The 19688-nt window shown below is 39.8% G+C and overlaps 1 protein-coding gene across 1 annotated transcript; it reads left to right on the forward strand.

The window, feature by feature from the left end:
• Window positions 1-1784: 1784 nt before the first annotated feature.
• Window positions 1785-15725, forward strand: LOC112467538 (pickpocket protein 19-like). The gene is given in 9 exon segments (XM_025036219.1): window positions 1785-1789; window positions 4568-4642; window positions 4644-4761; window positions 7401-7415; window positions 11093-11351; window positions 11954-12229; window positions 13403-13672; window positions 13749-13805; window positions 14948-15725. Coding segments are annotated over 9 exon segments (1353 nt in total). The 3' UTR covers window positions 15226-15725.
• Window positions 15726-19688: the final 3963 nt, after the last annotated feature.

Below are 19688 nucleotides of genomic sequence, written 5' to 3' on the forward strand. Positions count from 1 at the left end.
TCGATCCCTCGGTCTGACTCGGCGTCTCGTTTTCCCATCGGGAAAACCCCGGGAAAATGTTGCGGGCGAGCCATAGTCGGCGGATAGAATGCATGGAAGGAACTAGGGGGATAGCGAGGGAGTATCAGATAAGTAGTTCCGTATAGTACCAAAGGGTGTATCGTGTAACTCAATGTTTGAATGGCGGATCGTGTTCTAAGCCTGCTTTGGCCCTTTGTGTCGCGCGGCGCGCGTTTCGGAAAACTGCAGGCTACAGCGCAATTTTAGGCGCGCGGGCCGGCTGATCGTGCGCGCGGGCCGGGGCGTAAAGAGTGTAATTTTAAAAGCGCGTTTTTTAGAACGGTGTTACACGTCGGCCATTCGATACGCGATTGAAGGATCGGCTTTTCGAAATTGCGTTTCGGCGCGTTTGTTGACAGGAAAATCGCTAACGAGCTGGAAACAGCTGCCGAACAAAATATTCCCTGTGGGGATCGGGAAGCGATGACGTAACGAAGTGGCGCGGCTTTTATTAACCCGTCGGGGATCCTCATTGCTCCTTTTAGCGTGCACGCCTGTGAATAACTATCGCGCAATAAAACGTAATAGTTTTATTCACCAGATGTATATATGCTCCTAGGATGGCTCTTGAAAAATTTTAGGAAAGCCTTGTATCTTAATTGAGAAATATATTACATACTCTCTAAATCTCATAAAATTACATTTCACTCGTTTTAATGTGATATATTCCATGAACTCTTCGGCTTTTAGAGAGTACGATATATTTATTATATGATACCTACAAATTCACATCTAAAAGCTACATTAGTATTTAGAATAAAAAGAGCATTGCGACGTATATATCTAGGAGAAAATTAGCAAGTGTTTGTACACGGGATAATATCGTATGTACGGAAGTTGAATTGCAGCAGATCCAGTAACGTCCTACTAACGGCGCGATTTACGGGAGCTTGCGGCACGTTGTAACGCCGTATAATATAGTTGTAATTTCCCGTATCCGTTTTATACGTGGCAACGACACAACGCGTCGCATCGCGGCGCGATAATGCAGGAAATTGCGGGCGAGATGTTGCCGGGCCCTCGGCGAAATCCAAAGCCTTACCTTACACGTTACAGGTTACAGCGCGAACGATAATGGATGTGGCGAAGGGACGTGTAAGGAGTTATACGTCAGGGCTCCGCCGCCGTGCTAACTACTGACTGATTAATCTGCCTGGAATCGATTCGCAGGAGCTGTTGCGAGATTCATTTCGTCACCTATAGGCAGCTGCTCTCCTTACCATCCGTATAAAGACCTTTGCTACCGCGATTAAATGCACCGCTCACTCTTGACATCTCACAGAATGATTCAGAGGATGAACCGTTTAAAGAGAAGGGAAGTCAAAGTAGGAATTTCGTAACCGCGTATAAAGAGCGTCCCAAATATCTGACGAGATACTTTCATATTTTATCCCGATACAGAAAATATCTCATTTATTTTTCGGTCGTCTTATATTTTGTAAAATATATAGAATATAATATTAAAAGAATTGATCAATGTAAAAAAATACTAGCTGCATGTAAAGAAAAAGTTTGCTTATTGTTATTACATTGGTGTGTGCATGAAAAAATAAAGTTATCAATCTCTCGATTCTTTTTGTCATACCGTATATAAAAATATTAAATATTAAATATTATCGAAAAATGTATGTTTTACGAGATATTTCAGAACATACAGAATAAAATATGAAATATCTCCACTTATTTTCTGATAACCGTATCTTCAAATCTTTATATGAAAAACGATGAGGTAAATCGCCCCTATTTAAAAAAAAGAACGTACTTGATCACAGAATATTTTCCTCGAAATTATACAATTTTACTGGAAATGTTTTTCACGGAACCATCATGTTTCCGGGACATTTGTATATTTATTTCCTTCCTTGAGACACATCCTGTATAGAAGTATAAAGTATATACATATATAACGATATCTATTTATCAGGATAAAACAGAGCCCCGTCATAACACTCGGGTACTTTACCCGAACTTAACCATAGTAATCGAGGGTTGAAACGTCCCGTTGGATTACGGTGACTTCGAAGGATAAGCCGCCGCGAGAATTTTTCTCTCCCGCGCGAAACTTTCGCGCAAAGCCGTAAGTCGTTACGCGTGAGCATGTAAAAAGGTCGGAAAACTTATGCTACTTACCCGTACCATCGTCGAAGACGCCTGACTTCGTAAGGTGTGATTTACTGCCGGACGTTGGATGATGTTTGGACCAATGTGCCGCTCCGGCTGCATTAGTTAAAGTGTCTGAGAATTTATTGTCGGTAGAAAGAGAGAGAGAAAGAGAGAGCTAACTCTCTCGCTTGTAAGATGAAAAATATATGAGCAATGTCTATCTCTGTTTATCGTTGCGAAGTTGGATAATATCTTGATCAGTATATAGATACTGATTAGTTCATTGAAACTGATCGGTGTTCCACGGTAAGGCGAGAAACATAATATGCTATTTGCCGAGTTTTATTTCTGACTGAACGCAATATACTTCTAAGTATACGTTAGCAACTTGTATATAACAATGTACAAACAAGATCAGTCTTGAATTGTTATAAAATAATTTTAGATTGAATGTATTCTGTTCTTTGTAATTAAGAATTACGCTTGCACTTTGCGTTGCATTTCACGGGCTCGATTCGGCGACGCTTGCGTTATTTTCAATTTCAAAAAACTGGCATCTCATCTAACTTCTAGACAGATGGAAAAGTTGAAAGCAATGATATAAGATTTTTTAGTCTAATCAAAGTATTTATAAAGATTTAACAATCGCGTATAAATTTTCCCGAATTAAATAATTTATATAGTTAAAAGAACCACTCATCGATATATAAATGTCAAACGTTTAGTCTAATGCGATATACGCTTATATACATAAAATATTCACAGAACGAGATGATAATGTTCCATTTTTATTTAAATAATACTGTATATATGCTAATATACCTTCGCTATTCAAATAGATAATACCGCAATGCTATTCAGAGAGGAATAATATCCTGTCTGCGCAAGACACTGTTACGAGTCGATTTCTCCAAAGGATCAAATTGGAGAGCATTGACGGAGCGAGACGTCGTACGCGACAACGCATTTCTATTCCGCGCAAAGATGAGAGATCCCAGATTCTAATTAACCGAGATAAAGCATCGTTAATCCCGCCTTACGGAAATCACCTCGCGGGCAAGAGATTTAACCCACTTGGGACGAATCGCGTGCTTATTATTCTGGATCTCGAGGACTTCATCGTAATCGTCGGGGGTGAAATTTAAGCGCCCGTTGTAAGCGGCGTTTTCGCACGGGTAACAGCCGACGGGGGAAACCAGTCCCGGGTATACAGGTGAGGAATTTCCCCTCCGAGGACTCGTAACTAAAACATTAGAACCTTTTTCCACGGGCGGGAGAGGATTAACGCTGTTTAAAGCTGCAACAGCCAGCGTAAAACTTCTTGAAAAACTGCGGAGTATAAAAAACACTGTGTGTCTCGACGGTAAACAACAACTGGAATTTAATCCCTTCAATGTCGGGCATGTCGAGGGAAAAATCTCACTGCCGATGCTATCTCTGGGATTTTGTCTGTATTATCGTATAAAACAATGGAACTCCGATTTTACCTCAAAATTATCCTGATATATATTTTCTGTTCAACTTTACAGGGAAATGGGCAATTTCGGCTCGATGAAGCAAAAGTTTAACGTTCATTAGCTCAAAATCAATGTCTCATTGTCGGGAAAAAATTTTCTATCTCTCTCTCTTTCTCGTTTTCCCTCCCCTCTGCCACACTCAACTTACAATAATTCGTTAATTCAGAATTGTCTTTGAAGTTGTTAGGTCAGGAAGAGAATCGATATTATCTCCGCGATAAAAAGGATACTTGAGCTTTCGGTGCTTCTCCCGGAAGGGAGCTCGCGGCAGAGGGGATTCTTCAGAGTGGAGTCGGGGAGTGATGCAGGGACGGGGAGGGGGGAGGGGGGCGGTGCAGGGATAGGGTTTCTTCCACTTAAATCTGCAGCCGTAGAACAAAACTCGCAGATTCCTAAAGATCTCTTCGCCGAGTTTGACCCGGCCTCGAAACTTTGTTCGCGCTCGACGACTGGTAAGCGGGCTTTCCAGCTGAAGAAGCGAGTGTCCCCGAGTGCGCTGAATTCCACCACCGAAAAGTCTCCGCTTTGCCCCGCGCGCGCGCGAGAAAAAGCACGGAATCGCGCGATACTTTTCCCCGTCGTATACGAATGGAGAGGGAGAAATATATCTATGAAGATTACGTGGCGGCCGTGGCGCTCGAATGGCCAGGGCCGAGATGCAAGGATCATGAGGCGGACACGAATAGATACGTTCTCTCCTCCGTATCCTCCTCTGAATGCTAGAAGAATCTTAAGAAAAAGGTATCCCCTCAAAATTATCGTCTTTTTACATCCCTTCGCGGACAGCCTATATATGTATCTCAGGATCGAGCGGCGAAAGAAGGATTTGTGCCATAATCGAGAAAAGAGGATAATTCGTCTCCAAGAGGATGAGGTTACGATCGTAGGGAAGCGGGACGGGCGGGACGGGCGGGAAGGGGTCGACGAGAGATGGAGGACGTTACCATCGCGGCCTCCGAAGAGAACGTCGATAGACCGTAATTTTATTGCCGAAGTTACGGTGGCCCCAAAGTTCACTTCAGCAAACATAAAGGAAGCGGAATACAACACAATTGGAAACTGTCTGCTGTCACTGATCTCCGCGGGTATCTCCTTGCACCCATTTCCTCCGGATCCCTCCCCCTCTTCTCCTTCAAAGAAAGAAGAAAGAAAAACGAGATCGGACGTTAACTGCCGGTTAACTTTTGCATCGGCGTTTAATAGTTTGTGCTTCGCACTTAAACGCAGCCCTTTTCAGCCCTATTTTTTTTTAGCTTAATTGTCAAAGACATAAAATTGTTATCTCTACTGTAAAGTGTCGCTCACGAAAGAGAATTTTAAACGTCGCAGTGTTTGTTTGATGTACGAGAATCTGACGCATTGATTGTTGAAAGATCAGGAACAAGGATGTAAAAACGATAAAGATATATTCAAAGTTAGATAAAAGTTTCACACAGAGAAAGAATACGAGATATTATAAAAAAATATAAAATTACTTGTTTTCTAAAGATGCTTCTAATATTCGTTTACCTAACTCGTCCTAAACTCTATATGTTTATTGATATATAATACGTTAGCGATGTTTAAAAGGATTAACGGGAAACAGCTGCTAAATGCGATCATCGTTGCTCGACTCTCGCGAGATTCTCCTTTTCCAACCGCTTTTCAGAACTTTCGGCAAAGGGAAAGCATTTCTCACGAACGCAAAGTTTCCAAGCGTCGTGCGTAACGCACTTTACGTGGATACGAGTACTGTGAATAACGTTCTTCTCCACCCTTGCGCGCGGCCGGGCCGGCAAGAAATTTCCGAGTGGAACGGCACGTCGAAGGTTTCACATTTCCATGGCGAGTTCTGAGCAGCGCTGCGAAACCAGTAATTTCATTATCGAACTTCTCGCCTCTCTTTTACGCCGAAGTTCCCCGGGATCTCTGTAAGCTTCGTAAAGACGAAGTAACGCAGATTGAAAGCTACCCTACTATAAGCGGGCAGAATTTATCGACCGTTAAATAATAGAGGGGGTTAATTTTCGAGTGTAGCCGAAAAGTATACTGCAGACGAAGTTTGTAATAAGAGATGTTAAGTATAAGTTACTATAATAAAATGCTTATTCGTGCAATATAATATGCTTGCACTATTTATTATCTGTTCGTGTTGAAAAACATGTTTATTTTAAATTCTTCTTGAATAAGAAACGTATAAATTGCCCAACTCGGGATGTATAGCATTAAATGCGTATAATTATCAATTAATTCTTAAACAAGTTGCGCATAATTGTTGCCCTCTTTTTTTCTTTTTTTCGTCCTATCCGCTCCAGCTAGAATCAAATTTTTTCTCTCTCCGCGTAAGCCGACACCTCATTAACATACTTACAGTGCTGCGTTAATTATGGCTCCGTATTTACGAAAGTACATGCACTCGCGGAAACCAACATTGTGTTTTCGCCTGCAGTCCACAAGTCGCAAATCATGCAAACGATATTTCTACACGAATTACAGCGTTTGAGTAAATATTGAGAATGAAATTTTAAAAATGTAACAAAAATTACATTGTAATAAACTGATTTACTTTCTGTCTGTAATCATTTTTGCTTCTCGTAATATTTTCTAATTTATGTTCTATTCAACTCTGTTCTATATTTAATTATTTATTATTCGGTTATTAAAATACTTAATTTTTTAATACTAAAAGCATTATCGTGATTACTGATAAAACTTCTTGAAATTCCTTGAATTATTTAAAATACAAATAATCCAAAAAATATTTTCCACGATGCATAATATTTAGAATATTGTAGTATGTACTAAATGTACTAAATGTATGTATTAAAATTCATTCCTTTTAATTCAGTTATTTTACTGATAAACAGAAGTCGGCTAGTTTAAATGCATCAAATTAATATTCAGTTTTCTTAATGGAGATTTATCATACATACTATGAAGAAAATATTGTAGTAAAGATTATTATAATATTTTTGTTATTCTCTGACGTTGTGACGAAAATTAAGATAGTTTTATTTAAAAGTATCACGTATGTTTTATGTATCTTACAAAAGAATTATCGTATTTATTATATTATTGTAATAATTATAATATTTTCACGTACATTTATTATTATTTCAACGTATATTTAAAATTATTAAAAAAAAAAATGTACGAATGCAGTTGCTTTTATACAAATTGTTTATTTATTATGTTTGTAATAAAAATAAAAATATCAATATAAAAATTTTTTAAATATGACGAAAATATTGGGTATAGCCAATATAAGCATTGTTACAAACATTGTTATTTTATATATGTACGTATGTCGATAATACAATTAAAAATATTTAAATAAAATAAAATTTTTTACAGTATGCATTGCAATTTTATTAATTAATTGTAATCTTATTAATAAAAAAAAATATATAATTAATATAATAATAAATCGTCATAACAATAAATATTATAATCGTTATGCTTCAGCGTTAAAACAAAATGTTATAAAAATATATATTTTTGATATAATTTATACTACATTTTCCACGTGACTCATGAAAAAATCACATCCATTATTACGTCATGAATACTAATAATAATTAAATAATTAAGATTATTTTAGATGGAGTTGTTCATTAATTCAATTCTACATTTGCTCGCAAATGTGGCTCCTTGAATCTTTCTTCTGTAATGTCACTTAAAAAGATGTAGTAAAATAAATGTGTAACAATATAGTATAATCTAATATTACGAAAGAGAGAGAGAGAGAGAGAGAAAGTAGCTACGAAGTATTGAATAATATATCACAACGGAGTGTAAAACTTTGTTAAAGTTACGAGTTCGAATCGGCAGGGCAAATTGATGAAAATGATAAAAACGATTACGGACGATTTATGTATGTTACTTTTATCGACATAGTAAATTGCGACAAACAGATGATAGATAACTGTTAAAATGATCGGTGTACTCATTGACTTGCCCATCATCGATCATTGTCGCATATTGAAATATAATGACGTTCAAATGTACACAACTCTCACGCTGACTCACGCATAGAATGGACATCCCTATAAATTAACGTCACTCTTTTCATCCGGTAATTCGATGATCAATTCGAAATCGATGTATTCACAGCAAACTTATATAAGTTAATGACGTCTTGATGAAAGATAAGAACTTGTGTTCTTGCTTAAAAATTCTTGGTAGAAAAAAAATAACAGTGTTTCTTGGATATTTTGTATAAAACAATTTTGAATACACGATATTGTTTCTCGAAGTTCTGAGAACCGGTCTGTGCCCCGATAGATAGCACCGTAAACACGGGCGAATTTTGTCGACGATATTCATAATTTATGTGAGTGGAAGGTGGTATACCTAAGCCGTGTACTACACATAACGAGAAACATACTGAATAATTTAGCATTAACAAACAATTGTCGTTAAGAAAGTTAATTATGTAAAGGATATTAAGGTAAGAACATTTGTTATCTCGTTTTAAATATATTGTTTAGCAAAAAGGAAATTTCAGGAAATTTGTTTTAACTCTTTCACGAATAGATATTACATAAAGAAACATAAATGTGTATACGCAAACATACACACATATGTATGTACATATGAAGGAAAAGTTTTAAGAAATTGTTATCTCGGAAATGACTCGAATGGCAGTGTAGCCTCGGAATATTAGAGTGGTTTATTTGTGGAGTAAACGTTGGTTCGACATTGAAGCTAATATACAGCAGCATTATGACATATACAATCAACATGGTAACTTTCGCCCTCAGGCGATGGTGAAAAACTTGGTCAGAGAAATGAAAATAATTTGAACCAGAAATTTATAACTCCGACCGAAAATAGTCATTTCTGGCAAAACCGTGGAGAATGAGAAACAAAGAGCGAACTATTTATTACGCTGAAAAACAATCATCGTTAAAGCAGATATAGCTAAACAGAATAAACATAAAACCGATAAAGATAATAGGTACATTCAAGCGGCTTCCAACGGCTTCCAAGTTTCAGTCGAAGCTAAAATACTCGATATCACACAATGAATAAATTAATGGAAAGAGCCAGTTAAATATCAGGGGAGAGAGAGAGAGAGAAAATGAGAAGAGAGAATAAAAAAGCAGGAAAGAGTTAAAAGACAAGGTGAGATAGGGAGAAAAACTGTGTGGGATGCACTGCCATGTGCTGTCGCAGCTCTTTCGCGAGTTGCCGCCTCGATTACGCGTGAATTTTCAGCTCCATCGTTGCACAATTTACGCGAACATGCGTGCAGCGGGTCGGTGAATTCCAGGTGAGAGATTTCAAAAGACAGTTGTGTGCTTTCACATGTTCATATAAATGTGTCACTCGGCACAGACACATCCACCACGTATTTCTAACTGTACAGCGCAAAAGGAACAAGGCATAAAAATTTCAGATAGAAATTATAGTACGATAAAACTTGTGCGGTAAAACGGATATTTAAATGAAACGGTTTACTAAGAATTTTAAATGAAAAATGTTATTTCAAATTGATTAAATAAATCGCGAATCTTTCAAATATCCCTCAATTATTATCCTTTATCTTTTATAGTGGATCGTAACTGCTAACACAATATTTTGCGCAAAGATCATCGAGATACAAATTATCATTCTAGCGATATAATCGATTCGCTCGTAAGCTAGGCACGGGGGCTCACATGTACATACGTGGGGTGTGCGCGCGCGAGGAATGAAAACCTGTGATGTTTAAGCGAAACTAATATTAGAGCGATTGCACCCACGTAGTTAATAGAACCTCGGTTTCATCGGTTTCATCCCCGGGATAATGAAGCACAGCAAGAGCGAAGCGCCAACAGTGTGGCGTCGATTGCATCATCGGGTTCGAACGAGAAATTGCCATCACGCATTTCCCCGAGTATTCAATTCCTCGAATAATGTTTTAAAATAGTAGCATCTTGAGCAGCACAAATTTGTCAAATTTGCCCGAGTTGAAAGCTCGATATTATTTTCGAGATAATTACAAGAATTTATTATTAAATAAATCTATGACACACACATTGAAGAATATACGAAGTCAAAATTTTAAAAATGTGGGTACATATAACAAAAAAGTTTTAAGCAAAAATAATAAATGACAATTTCTAATATATTTATACGTTTATACAATTAATCCGATCTGATAGAGTATTGTTCGTTTGAAAAAAAAAGTCATTTTAACTTACAGGGGATTAAAAGAACCATATGGGAATTGATGCGAGTTCATCTCTGGACGAGTGTCGCGCGCCTCTGAAATCGAATTCGCAGAGAATTTCTGCCAAAACTGGAAAGACCGTCATTGGATTCGCCGAAACGTCGATAGTTTTCGTCGACGTGACATCGCCGCGAACGAATCAACGAATCCTGATTTCTCTCGTCCGAATTATACTAGAGGGATGCAATCAAAACCGGCGATCGCGACCCCCGGAGGCTTCTTCATTATTCGCGGACATTGAAGCGGCCCTCTCCCGCTCGTGTCGGCATTGTTTGCGCAACAATCACGCTAACCGAATTATCCTGATCACATCGGGGGCGCGCGCGTTCAAACACGCGCCACCTCTTCGGCCCTTTCCCACCTCCCATCGCCTCCCTTATACCACCTACCTCACCTGTAATTGATTGGGATTTTATTTGCACGATCCAATGCTGATACCGATAAAAAATGAGGAATAAGCCCGACCTCCTTTCGCCCTCCGTTCGAGGACGCCTTCAAAAGGGTGCTTCAGTCCGCTTTTGACCGCTAGGAGTGACCATAAGGATGTATTTATCTTGCCGGTGTTAAGTGCCATAGATTCCATCCAAATGAAAGTGAGCAAAGAAATTGTTTCGTTTAATTTCTATTTTCTAGCCTCTCAATTTACTGATTTATTTATCTCTCAGATCCCTTAGGGAATCCCTCGAGGAATTGAATTTTCGAGTTTTAGGATCTTAGTTTCTATTAAATCCTTTGGATTTGTATCAGACATGAAATCTGGCAAAAAGAAATTAAGGAAATTGATGAAAGTCTCGAGAAATGGGATCGCAAGAATCAGGCTCCGTGGAAACAAAGACCGAGGCAAATACTTCAACATGATCTTACAAGGGTTGAATTACTTTTGCACGCATACGAGTCTTCACGGTCTTCGATACGTCGTCGATCCCGAATTACACGTAATCGGGCGATTCCTGTGGTTCGTCGTGTTTGTAATATCTTCCACAATCGCCAGCAACGTGATTTACTCGTTGGCGCACAGATTCCAGGTAAATCGTGTGTATGAGAAGAAAGGCGTTAATTTTGATGCAGTCGTATATACAATCTATTAATCTGCCAAACATTTGGCCCATTGTTCGTTTCTGTTTTCGGCGGATATTAAAAGTTATGTTAAAGGTCGATGGTACATAGAGAACGATTTATATCAGACTTTAAAGTATCGACGCGTAAATTTATTTAGGCCGCGCCGACGTCGATCGGCATCGAATCGATGCATTACGAGACGTCGAATCTACCCTTCCCGAGCGTGACCCTTTGTCCAAATGACCGTGTCGACTGGAGTCGCGCCCTCGAGCTCGAGCCGAGGATTTTCTCTAACGTTACCGACGAGGCAAGTGTCGAAACTTTTCGGAAAATACTGGGCAAGCTTTCCGTGATGAGCTTCGGGGATTTCGACGAGCTGGATTTTCTGAAGAAGCAGAATGTTCGTAGTCTCGCGGGTAGGACATCTTATATCCTCCTAAACTTTTTCCAACGCGAGCGTAAATATATTATAACGATCTTGGACGTTTCTGATTCCATCTTCAATACCTACCAGAGACAAGACACACCGATGTCTTGTGAGATATCGGTAGTTAATGCGCAAATTTCGATAACATTGTTTATATATAAATCAATCAATCTTTATTTACTTCAGCTTATTGCCAAGAAGCGGACTTGGTTTACAAAAATTACTTGATCCACTCATACCATCCATGTCCATACCAATCATCGTACTTACTATCATCTATTCTTCCTTACTCTCTAGTCTCTTTTTCTTTTTCCACAATTTCTTTAACACATTCCCTTTAACGCTATCCAATTCATCATTCCATTATCTTTCTAATTTTTCTCTCTTATTTCTATCTAACTCCGTAAACCAATCTTTGGTCATATCACCTCATATTTCTCTACATAATGACTAATACAATCCCTTCATCCTTGTACCCAGACCACACATAGCATTTCATCAACTTGTTTAAATCGAGATCTTATCTCGAGCATTTTAAATGCATGTGTGCGTTTCTCTCGCTGGAGCTGAAGAATAATCATTATCGGACAGGTATCAACATCACTCAAGTGCTGCACGAGGTAATGCCACGCTGCGACCAATTGCTGTCCGCCTGCTGGTGGCGCAACGCCAATCGCAATTGCTGCGAGATCTTCGAGGTGCAGAAGACCGAATACGGTTTCTGTTACTCGTTCAATTCTGAAGTGGCGCAGACAGCACCGGCGAATCTCACGGAATCGCGGCCACGAAGAGCGTCGGGCTACGGCGATTGGAGCGGCGTCAAGGTTACGATTCATCTGGGAAACATATCGAAGCCACCAAATTCCGGTAAGGGCAATGCTGGTATGTAATATTCTACGTGGCGAGGCGTAACGATCTACGAAGAATCGATGTTATCGCGCACCCAGCGATGAAGCAAAAAGATGCTTCGCTCTAATATACTCATTTCACAAAAAAATATAATTATCTTGAATAAATTGTATTGAGAATCTAGAAATCGCGTGCGGTGACCAAGTGTTGATTTTCTAGTCGCGCTGCTGGTTATTGCCGTATTATTTTGAAAAATTCAGAGCTTGATCAATTCGAAATTGAACAGCTTCTCAGCAAAGTCGCCTCGGTCCGAAAGTAAAAATTCTTCCAATGTAATATTTTGTCAATAATATAAAACAATGACTGCATTCCGATATACTACGGGATTGATAGGATTGTAGATTTATTATTCTATCAGTAATATCATTATCTTTGCATCCCCTTCAAGGAGTCTAGGCTTTCATTTTCGCAAGTACATTTCTGATTAATATATTTCTGATTTCTTTTAATATATAATCCTGTATTAGCATTTTTAGGCAACTTGTGTGTACAATTTCAATTTAGATCGTCATTGCATTGTTTGTTGTTGCAATATTTGGACAAAGGAACATAAACGCATTATTTGAATAAACATTTAGCGTAAATCCAAACTCGGGGGCCGAGGGAGAAGAGAGGAACCGTATAATGGCAAACAAAATGTAAACTCGGGTAAACCGTATGACGGATTAATAACTAATGCTATTTCTGTTATCCGTTAAATGACGAAGTATACATCAACGACACGTCGTTACTAATCCACCGTTATGCAAACCGCGCCGCGCGCGGGAGTCTCGCAAATATGATTTTAATATCCTCGCGAAAGCCGCCGACCGCTCGAGGATGTATTTTGAATAGGACGCGACTTCCATTCTGCCGTAATGTCGCTCCTTTTATTACCCGATGCGAAATGGAAAGGGATTTATCGTAAACTGCAAAATCGATATATCGGCGCCGTATTGCGCGCGGCAGTTATTGAAATGTCGCCTTCAAAGAACTTCACGGTCCCGTCCGCGCTATACCGGGGTTCTAAGCCGCTCTGACCGGATCTACGTCAGAACCGGATCGACGAAAGAGAGGATTTTCAGCGTGAAAAGTTAAAAAATTGTATCTCCGCAGATATATCATTAACCTTAATACCCAATTGTTATATAGAGGAGATTGATGGCGTCTTGGTGATAATAAACGAGCCCCGGGTCTGGCCCAACAGCGGCACCATGATACCGTCGGGCTCGCTGGTCAGCGTGTCCTTGGAATGCGTTTCCGGCCATGCCACTCAGCGAGTCCTCGAGCTGGACAAGGACAAGCAACCGTGCCAATACGACGAGGCCGGCATGTACAAGCAGGAGACCTGCCTATCGCTCTGCAAACGTTACTGGGTCGCCAAGTATTGCCGCTGCAACCCGTCCTTTCTGTTTCCCGCAAGTACGATATCTTTCAGCGGAGACAACGCGACGACGACTTCGTTAACGGTTTTTTTTGTTTCACGCGTGTGTTTCAGCCGCCCACTTCCGCGACTGCACCATCGAGGATTTCATCTGCCTGATCGATTACAACGGTGAGCGAGATTCCTTATCTATGGGAATTTCATTTACTTGACTCGCGAATGTATTTTAAATATAATTAGCCGGATATGAATGTAACTTGCTTTTGCGAAACGGCTGGATGGCGACGCAAGATGTGTTCAACGACTACATCGTTCACTTTGGCGGCGAGTACCCGCACGGCATTCCAAGCATGATTTGCAACTGCTTACCGGAATGCGACTACTACGTCTACAGTACCCAGTTTTCTAACGTGCCGCTACATAACATGAATGACATTATGCTGGACGTGCATTTCATAGGGCAAACTAGTTTTCGTTACAAAACGGACATAGTTTTCACACAAATGGATCTCCTCGGTGAGTTCTCTGCATTTTTTACAAAATATACGCGCCTATTACATATTTTATATTTTCGTCTGAAAGCCCCTCGTAGTATGAAAAACGATAAATAAATAAACTCTAAAGCTAGTTCTTTATCTAACATCCTTAGTTTAAGAGAAATATCAGATCTCATATTTCTAATTAGCTTAAGATTTTATTCCGAAAAAAATAGTATCATTAATTATAATTACCACGTCGGGTTTGAGAAATTTATAGAGACGAGACGAGAGAAGCGGAAGCGGAAAAAACGTTCGTAAAATGTCACTTTATTCAAATTCGCTTTCGGAGATTTGCGAGGAACTTTAATTTGCGGCACCTTAATTATTTCCCTATCTCTATTAGCCGCTCCGCGGCGGTTTTCCCGTGTATAATGAGTCCCGCGAGATACTAAGTTACGAATTCATGGTGCCCTCATGCCTCTTGCTCAAAATGTTTACGTCGCAAACGACTATCTTGGATATTATTCGTGATCTTATCGTAAGAAAGTAAAGTGTCTAGCCACGAAAGATGTATAAAACTGCATGTGGGTGTGTGTGTGTGTGTAAAAGTTACACGAAAGATGTCTAATGTTATACGTTTTACGTGTGTAAAATTTTGCCTAGCTTAACATCGCGTCGCGGAAATTAAAGCCAACACGTAAATCACCGCTTAGAAACAACCCGCTTCGATTTCGCTTAAACGTCATCCGTGTCCCAATATCACCAAATGTTTTGCCACGATCATCATATTAATAACTCGAAGCCCTAAAGCGATTTGCATATACTTCCTCGCAGTGTCTTTCGGCGGCATAATCGGCTTGTTCCTGGGCGGCTCGCTGCTCAGCGCCGTCGAGCTGGTTTATTATCTGGCGGTGGCGGTATTCTCGTCTCTACGCTCACGACAGAGGAGAACCGAAGGAGAGCGCGGAAGAGCCCGACGATCGAGCGTGACGCACGTCCACGCAGCGGCGATGCTGCCCATCCTGGATTACAACCCTCTGAAACCGCCGGCGAGGAGGATACCGATTTTCCCGAATTACGGCCTCGCAGAATTGAATTTGAACAGATATTGAATTACCGTGAAGTTTTTCGATACGCGGGCGGGGAGGTGGTCTCTATCATAGCCGAGCCACCGCGAAATTTGAGAAGGTAAAATAAGAGAGGAGGTTTATCTATATACTCTTTCTCTTTGAATCGATATTCGTCGAAATGTGGACGCGTATGCATGCGCGAGCGCGCACGTGTCTACGTATATTCCGCTAATGGAATTCTGTATTTTTCCAAAAGTCGCGAGGAGAACAAACAAAATTTTTCAGAACAGGAGCCCCAGCTATTCCCATTCCTAAATCGTCCGGAATCGAGAGTACTGTCTGTTAGAATAAACGGGTTCCGTCCTGTTCTTCATAGACATGTTGGTTATTGTGTTTTACCGTGGGAGGCTATTCCCATAAATCAGGAAGTAGCTGCGATATTGATCGGATTTGACAAGGAAATCGAGAATGCCTTGCTCACGCGAAATCTGGTATCTACCTTCTAAAACCCATGTTCCTGCGCGCATTTGTGTGTGTGTGTGTGTGTGTGTGTGTGTGTGTGTGTGTATATATGCGTATCAAAGAGAGGAAGAGAGGGAGAGAGGGAGAAAGAGAAAGAGAGAGAGAGAGAGAAAGCGCAGCTCATATTTTATTCAACGTTATATATGATACGTACCTTCCATCTTGCCACTTTGCGGCCGCGTAATGCTTGACTTCAATAATACACGCCATACATTTTACATGCATGTCAAGCGACTTTCTTGATGCTTTTTCGAGATGGACTAGCGAGCCGAACAATTGTGTAACGAGTATTTACTCGTTATTCGAGAAAGATACCACTAATAGCTTTAACGAGAAAGTTGCAATGTGTATGGAGGAAAAATAAAGTAAAGAATATCTCTAAAGAAGAAAATGTAAAGGCAATTGTTGAATACAAAGACGGCTTGTTGCGATAAATTAATTAAATTTCAACAAATTAATGGCTCGTGCGTTAGATTCATATTAAGGTCTTTTAAACAGTGACGGAAAATGTAAATGCAGCCAGACGGCGAATTATTTACGTTATATCCTCCACAGCGGACATACAATTAGAGGATCGCTAAGTAAGTTAATATAAAATGAATGTGTTTTATTTAGCTTGGATTTTATTTTTACTCTTTAAAACGGCAGAAACAGAAACATGAATTAATTTTCTTACAATTTTGGGCTTTTTGTTTAAAAATACTTTTATCCTCCTCCTCCTCTTTATAAAGTAGGCTTGAAAAAAGCTGAGTGCAGTTCAAATTTAGTTAAGAAACATGAGAATACGGGATATATAAGTGTAATCCTGAAATTTTTACGTATTATTCAGTTTTCAGGTTTGTGAAATACTGTTAGTTAATAGTCTATTATGTAAGAATAAAATGTTTTTTAACAGTTGCCGTTGCATGTGAAAATACCACAATGTCATATATGTATGCGTATTAATAATTACATAATTATGAATCAATTAAACATTTAATTATATTTTGTATAACGAATATTGAATGCGAGGTCAATATTAGATATTAAATTAAATTAATCAAAAATTTTCCAATTAAATATTAGCAATTTAACTGCTGATAAAAGACACAAAAACAAAATTTACTGTATACCTATGCTGTAAGTAAGAACAGCCCAGCAAAATAAATATGTAATTATGCACTTTTAAATTGCAGTTTTACATTTAAGTTTTAAATTAATTCAAATGTAAAATTGCTCAAATTAAGCTAATTTAACGTTTAATCGTGAAAAATAAATCCTAAATTAACTTTAAACAGGATGAAACTCTTCCCTTGATGGAAAAAAAGTGCGATAAAATCCGAGAATTCTACATGTATACTTTCCAGTTATCGTCGTTTCACATCGCAAAAATGCTTGTGTCGACAAAATACGGTCACAAGCGTGCAATCGCGGAATTTTAGATGATCGTTGAAATGTATGAATAACGGGAATAAATCGCGCAGATGGCCGCATATTCGGTGCACTCAGTAAATTGCCGGTCGCGGTTCACGCCATTTGTGAGAGACGTTGCAATGTACGCAAATAATGCACAAAGATCCGTCTTGAAACCTCAACTTACACTCGCGAGACGCGATACTGTTATCGATGTTATATTATCGGTGCGTTATATAACGACATTATTACCGTATACGTATCCCGACAGCTATTTTCCGTCTATCTCGAGAGGAAAAATTCGGCGTCGGGAAGTTGCGTCGGGAAAAAAATAGCGGGCTCGTCGTTACTAAGGACGCAGTTATATCTCGCGGCGTGGCGATTTTTCGAGCAACGACGGGGCCGGATTTTTCCCTTCAGACAGCGCTCGTTTTCACGCTATTGAAAATAACCGGGTGCACTTAAAGCAGCAGATAAGACACGCGCATCCCATTTTTCCATTTTTCCGCGACACGCGGGAAAACGCTTTAGAGCGCGCGCGGTTGAGCCGGAAGTAAATGTACCAGCCGTCTGGCCAGGCTCCATTTGGCCATTTATTATTTATGAGAAGGATAGAAGAAGAGAGAGTGAGAGAGAGGGACGGGGTGGAAGGAGAGGCGAGAAGTTGCGCTGGCCGTCCGACCAACAACATCAACCATCCGGGAAAAAAATCCCTTTTCTCGCGCTTTATCTCTTTTTAGAAGCGCCGTCCGCCGAGATTCATCCACTGTGAAAGGGAGATACTTGACGGGAGGATATGTCCCTCTAGTCCCTTCCTTTTTTCTACTGCGTTTTAAAAGCATCCGTCGCGGATTGAGCCAGCGTAGCTTATTATAAACTGCACTGCTGCAGCTGCGACGTCGTATACATATGACTATGTCAACTGAAACAGTCAAACTCTTTCTTTGAATGGATAACAATGTTGTCCCACTCTCTAAATCTCATAAAGTTTCGCCACTAATATATTAGAATGATTGCGATAGTCGCTACAAAAAAAAGAATTGTCACTTTAATTTGAGTAAATGCGGGCACTCATAAGGTAGAAGTGAATTTTTCACTTAAATTTTTAAAGCGGCTACTCTACCGGAGTGATACGATCTCATTCTAAAGCTATAGTGAATCACGAGTCGCTAAAGATCGACTGATAAATGAATCTAACAGAGCAAAATTTTCCACTCAAAATCGTAGAGCGACATAACTCACTTTTACAGGCACTGATCTACTACACTCGAAGAGAGTGCCCTTTCACTCAAATGGAGTACGATTTCACTCCAACTTATAGAGCGCAATTTTACTCTCTCTTAGAGTGGCGGATCACTCGAACTGTCAATTTTCACTTTTCGTTACACTTGAATTTCACTCGTTTTGAATGATATTTCACTCTCTTCGACTTTTAGAGGAGTATATATACACATATAAAAGTCTACCTATAAAGAAATTGAAATTCGCGAGCGGTCATTTTAACCACTTCAGTCTTTCTAGTGGTAAACTCCTGCGGATATTGCTCGCAGGATCTGCTGCGGGCAGACCAAAGATCTACGGTTGAACAGAAGCAGATAGAAAAACGAAGTAGCCGGGGAGAGAAAAGGGAAAGCTTGGAAGTGCAAGCAAAGAGAAAGGGGGAAAAGGAGGGCGATTGCTGGTGGCGGGACGGTTCACTGCTGCTCGAAAGGACGGCGAAGTGGGTAAAGGCCGAGAGCGCGGAAGAAGAGGAAGAAGAAAAGGAAGGAAAACAGACGGGGAAGAAGCAGGAGGAAGCAGAAAAACCGATCGTTGTCAGGGAAACGAAGGAAATCTGCATTTTGTCAAACTGTCGCTTGGAAGTTCGCGGGCGCGTCCGGAGCACGGGAGGGTGAAAGGTGAGGGTGGAAGGACGCGGAAAAGGGGGGGCGGCAAAGGGGGGAATGAGGGTGGTGGTGAGGGATCGTCGAGTGGCGCGGGAATGGAAAAAGGACGAGCAACGCGGCGCGGCCTGGCCCCGAAGAAGGAAGCGGCGAAGTTTCGAGTAACTCTCCGGCGTGCTGTTATCTAAACCCTTCACGTAGGCGTCTCGAGTGGATCGAGGTCGAAGGCTCGCTCCTTGCCGGGAATATCGGTGTATTACTTTCGATAGGAATCCCACAGACGGTAACTCGCCCCCGCCTAATTGACAGCTAAGCATTGTCCTGATCCTGCCGTGAATATATATAAGAGCCGTAAAAGGAATTGAGATAATCTACGAATGTTCTTTCCATGGAAAAATCTATTGTTTAAATAAAAACGGTATATCGGAACGCGTATTGATTTTCGAACGTCGCGATTAACCTTTTTTTTTTTTAATAATCCGGCGCAATGTAATAAATGATGATTGAATTTGATATTTATATATATAACTTCGTGTATCGATATCTGTATGTCAATTAAAAATCATCCCGGTATTAATATCGCTATCATATAAAGCGGCCGCGTCTAAATTACAATTAATTATATTACATTAATGATCTTATTTAACATAAATTATAATAACGACTATACTATATCAATAACGTAATATAAAACCATTTTTACTTTTA

The sequence above is a fragment of the Temnothorax curvispinosus genome, unplaced genomic scaffold, assembly GCF_003070985.1.
Source record: "Temnothorax curvispinosus isolate PA1 unplaced genomic scaffold, ASM307098v1 QBEX01017496.1, whole genome shotgun sequence".
Lineage (NCBI taxonomy): Eukaryota > Metazoa > Arthropoda > Insecta > Hymenoptera > Formicidae > Temnothorax > Temnothorax curvispinosus.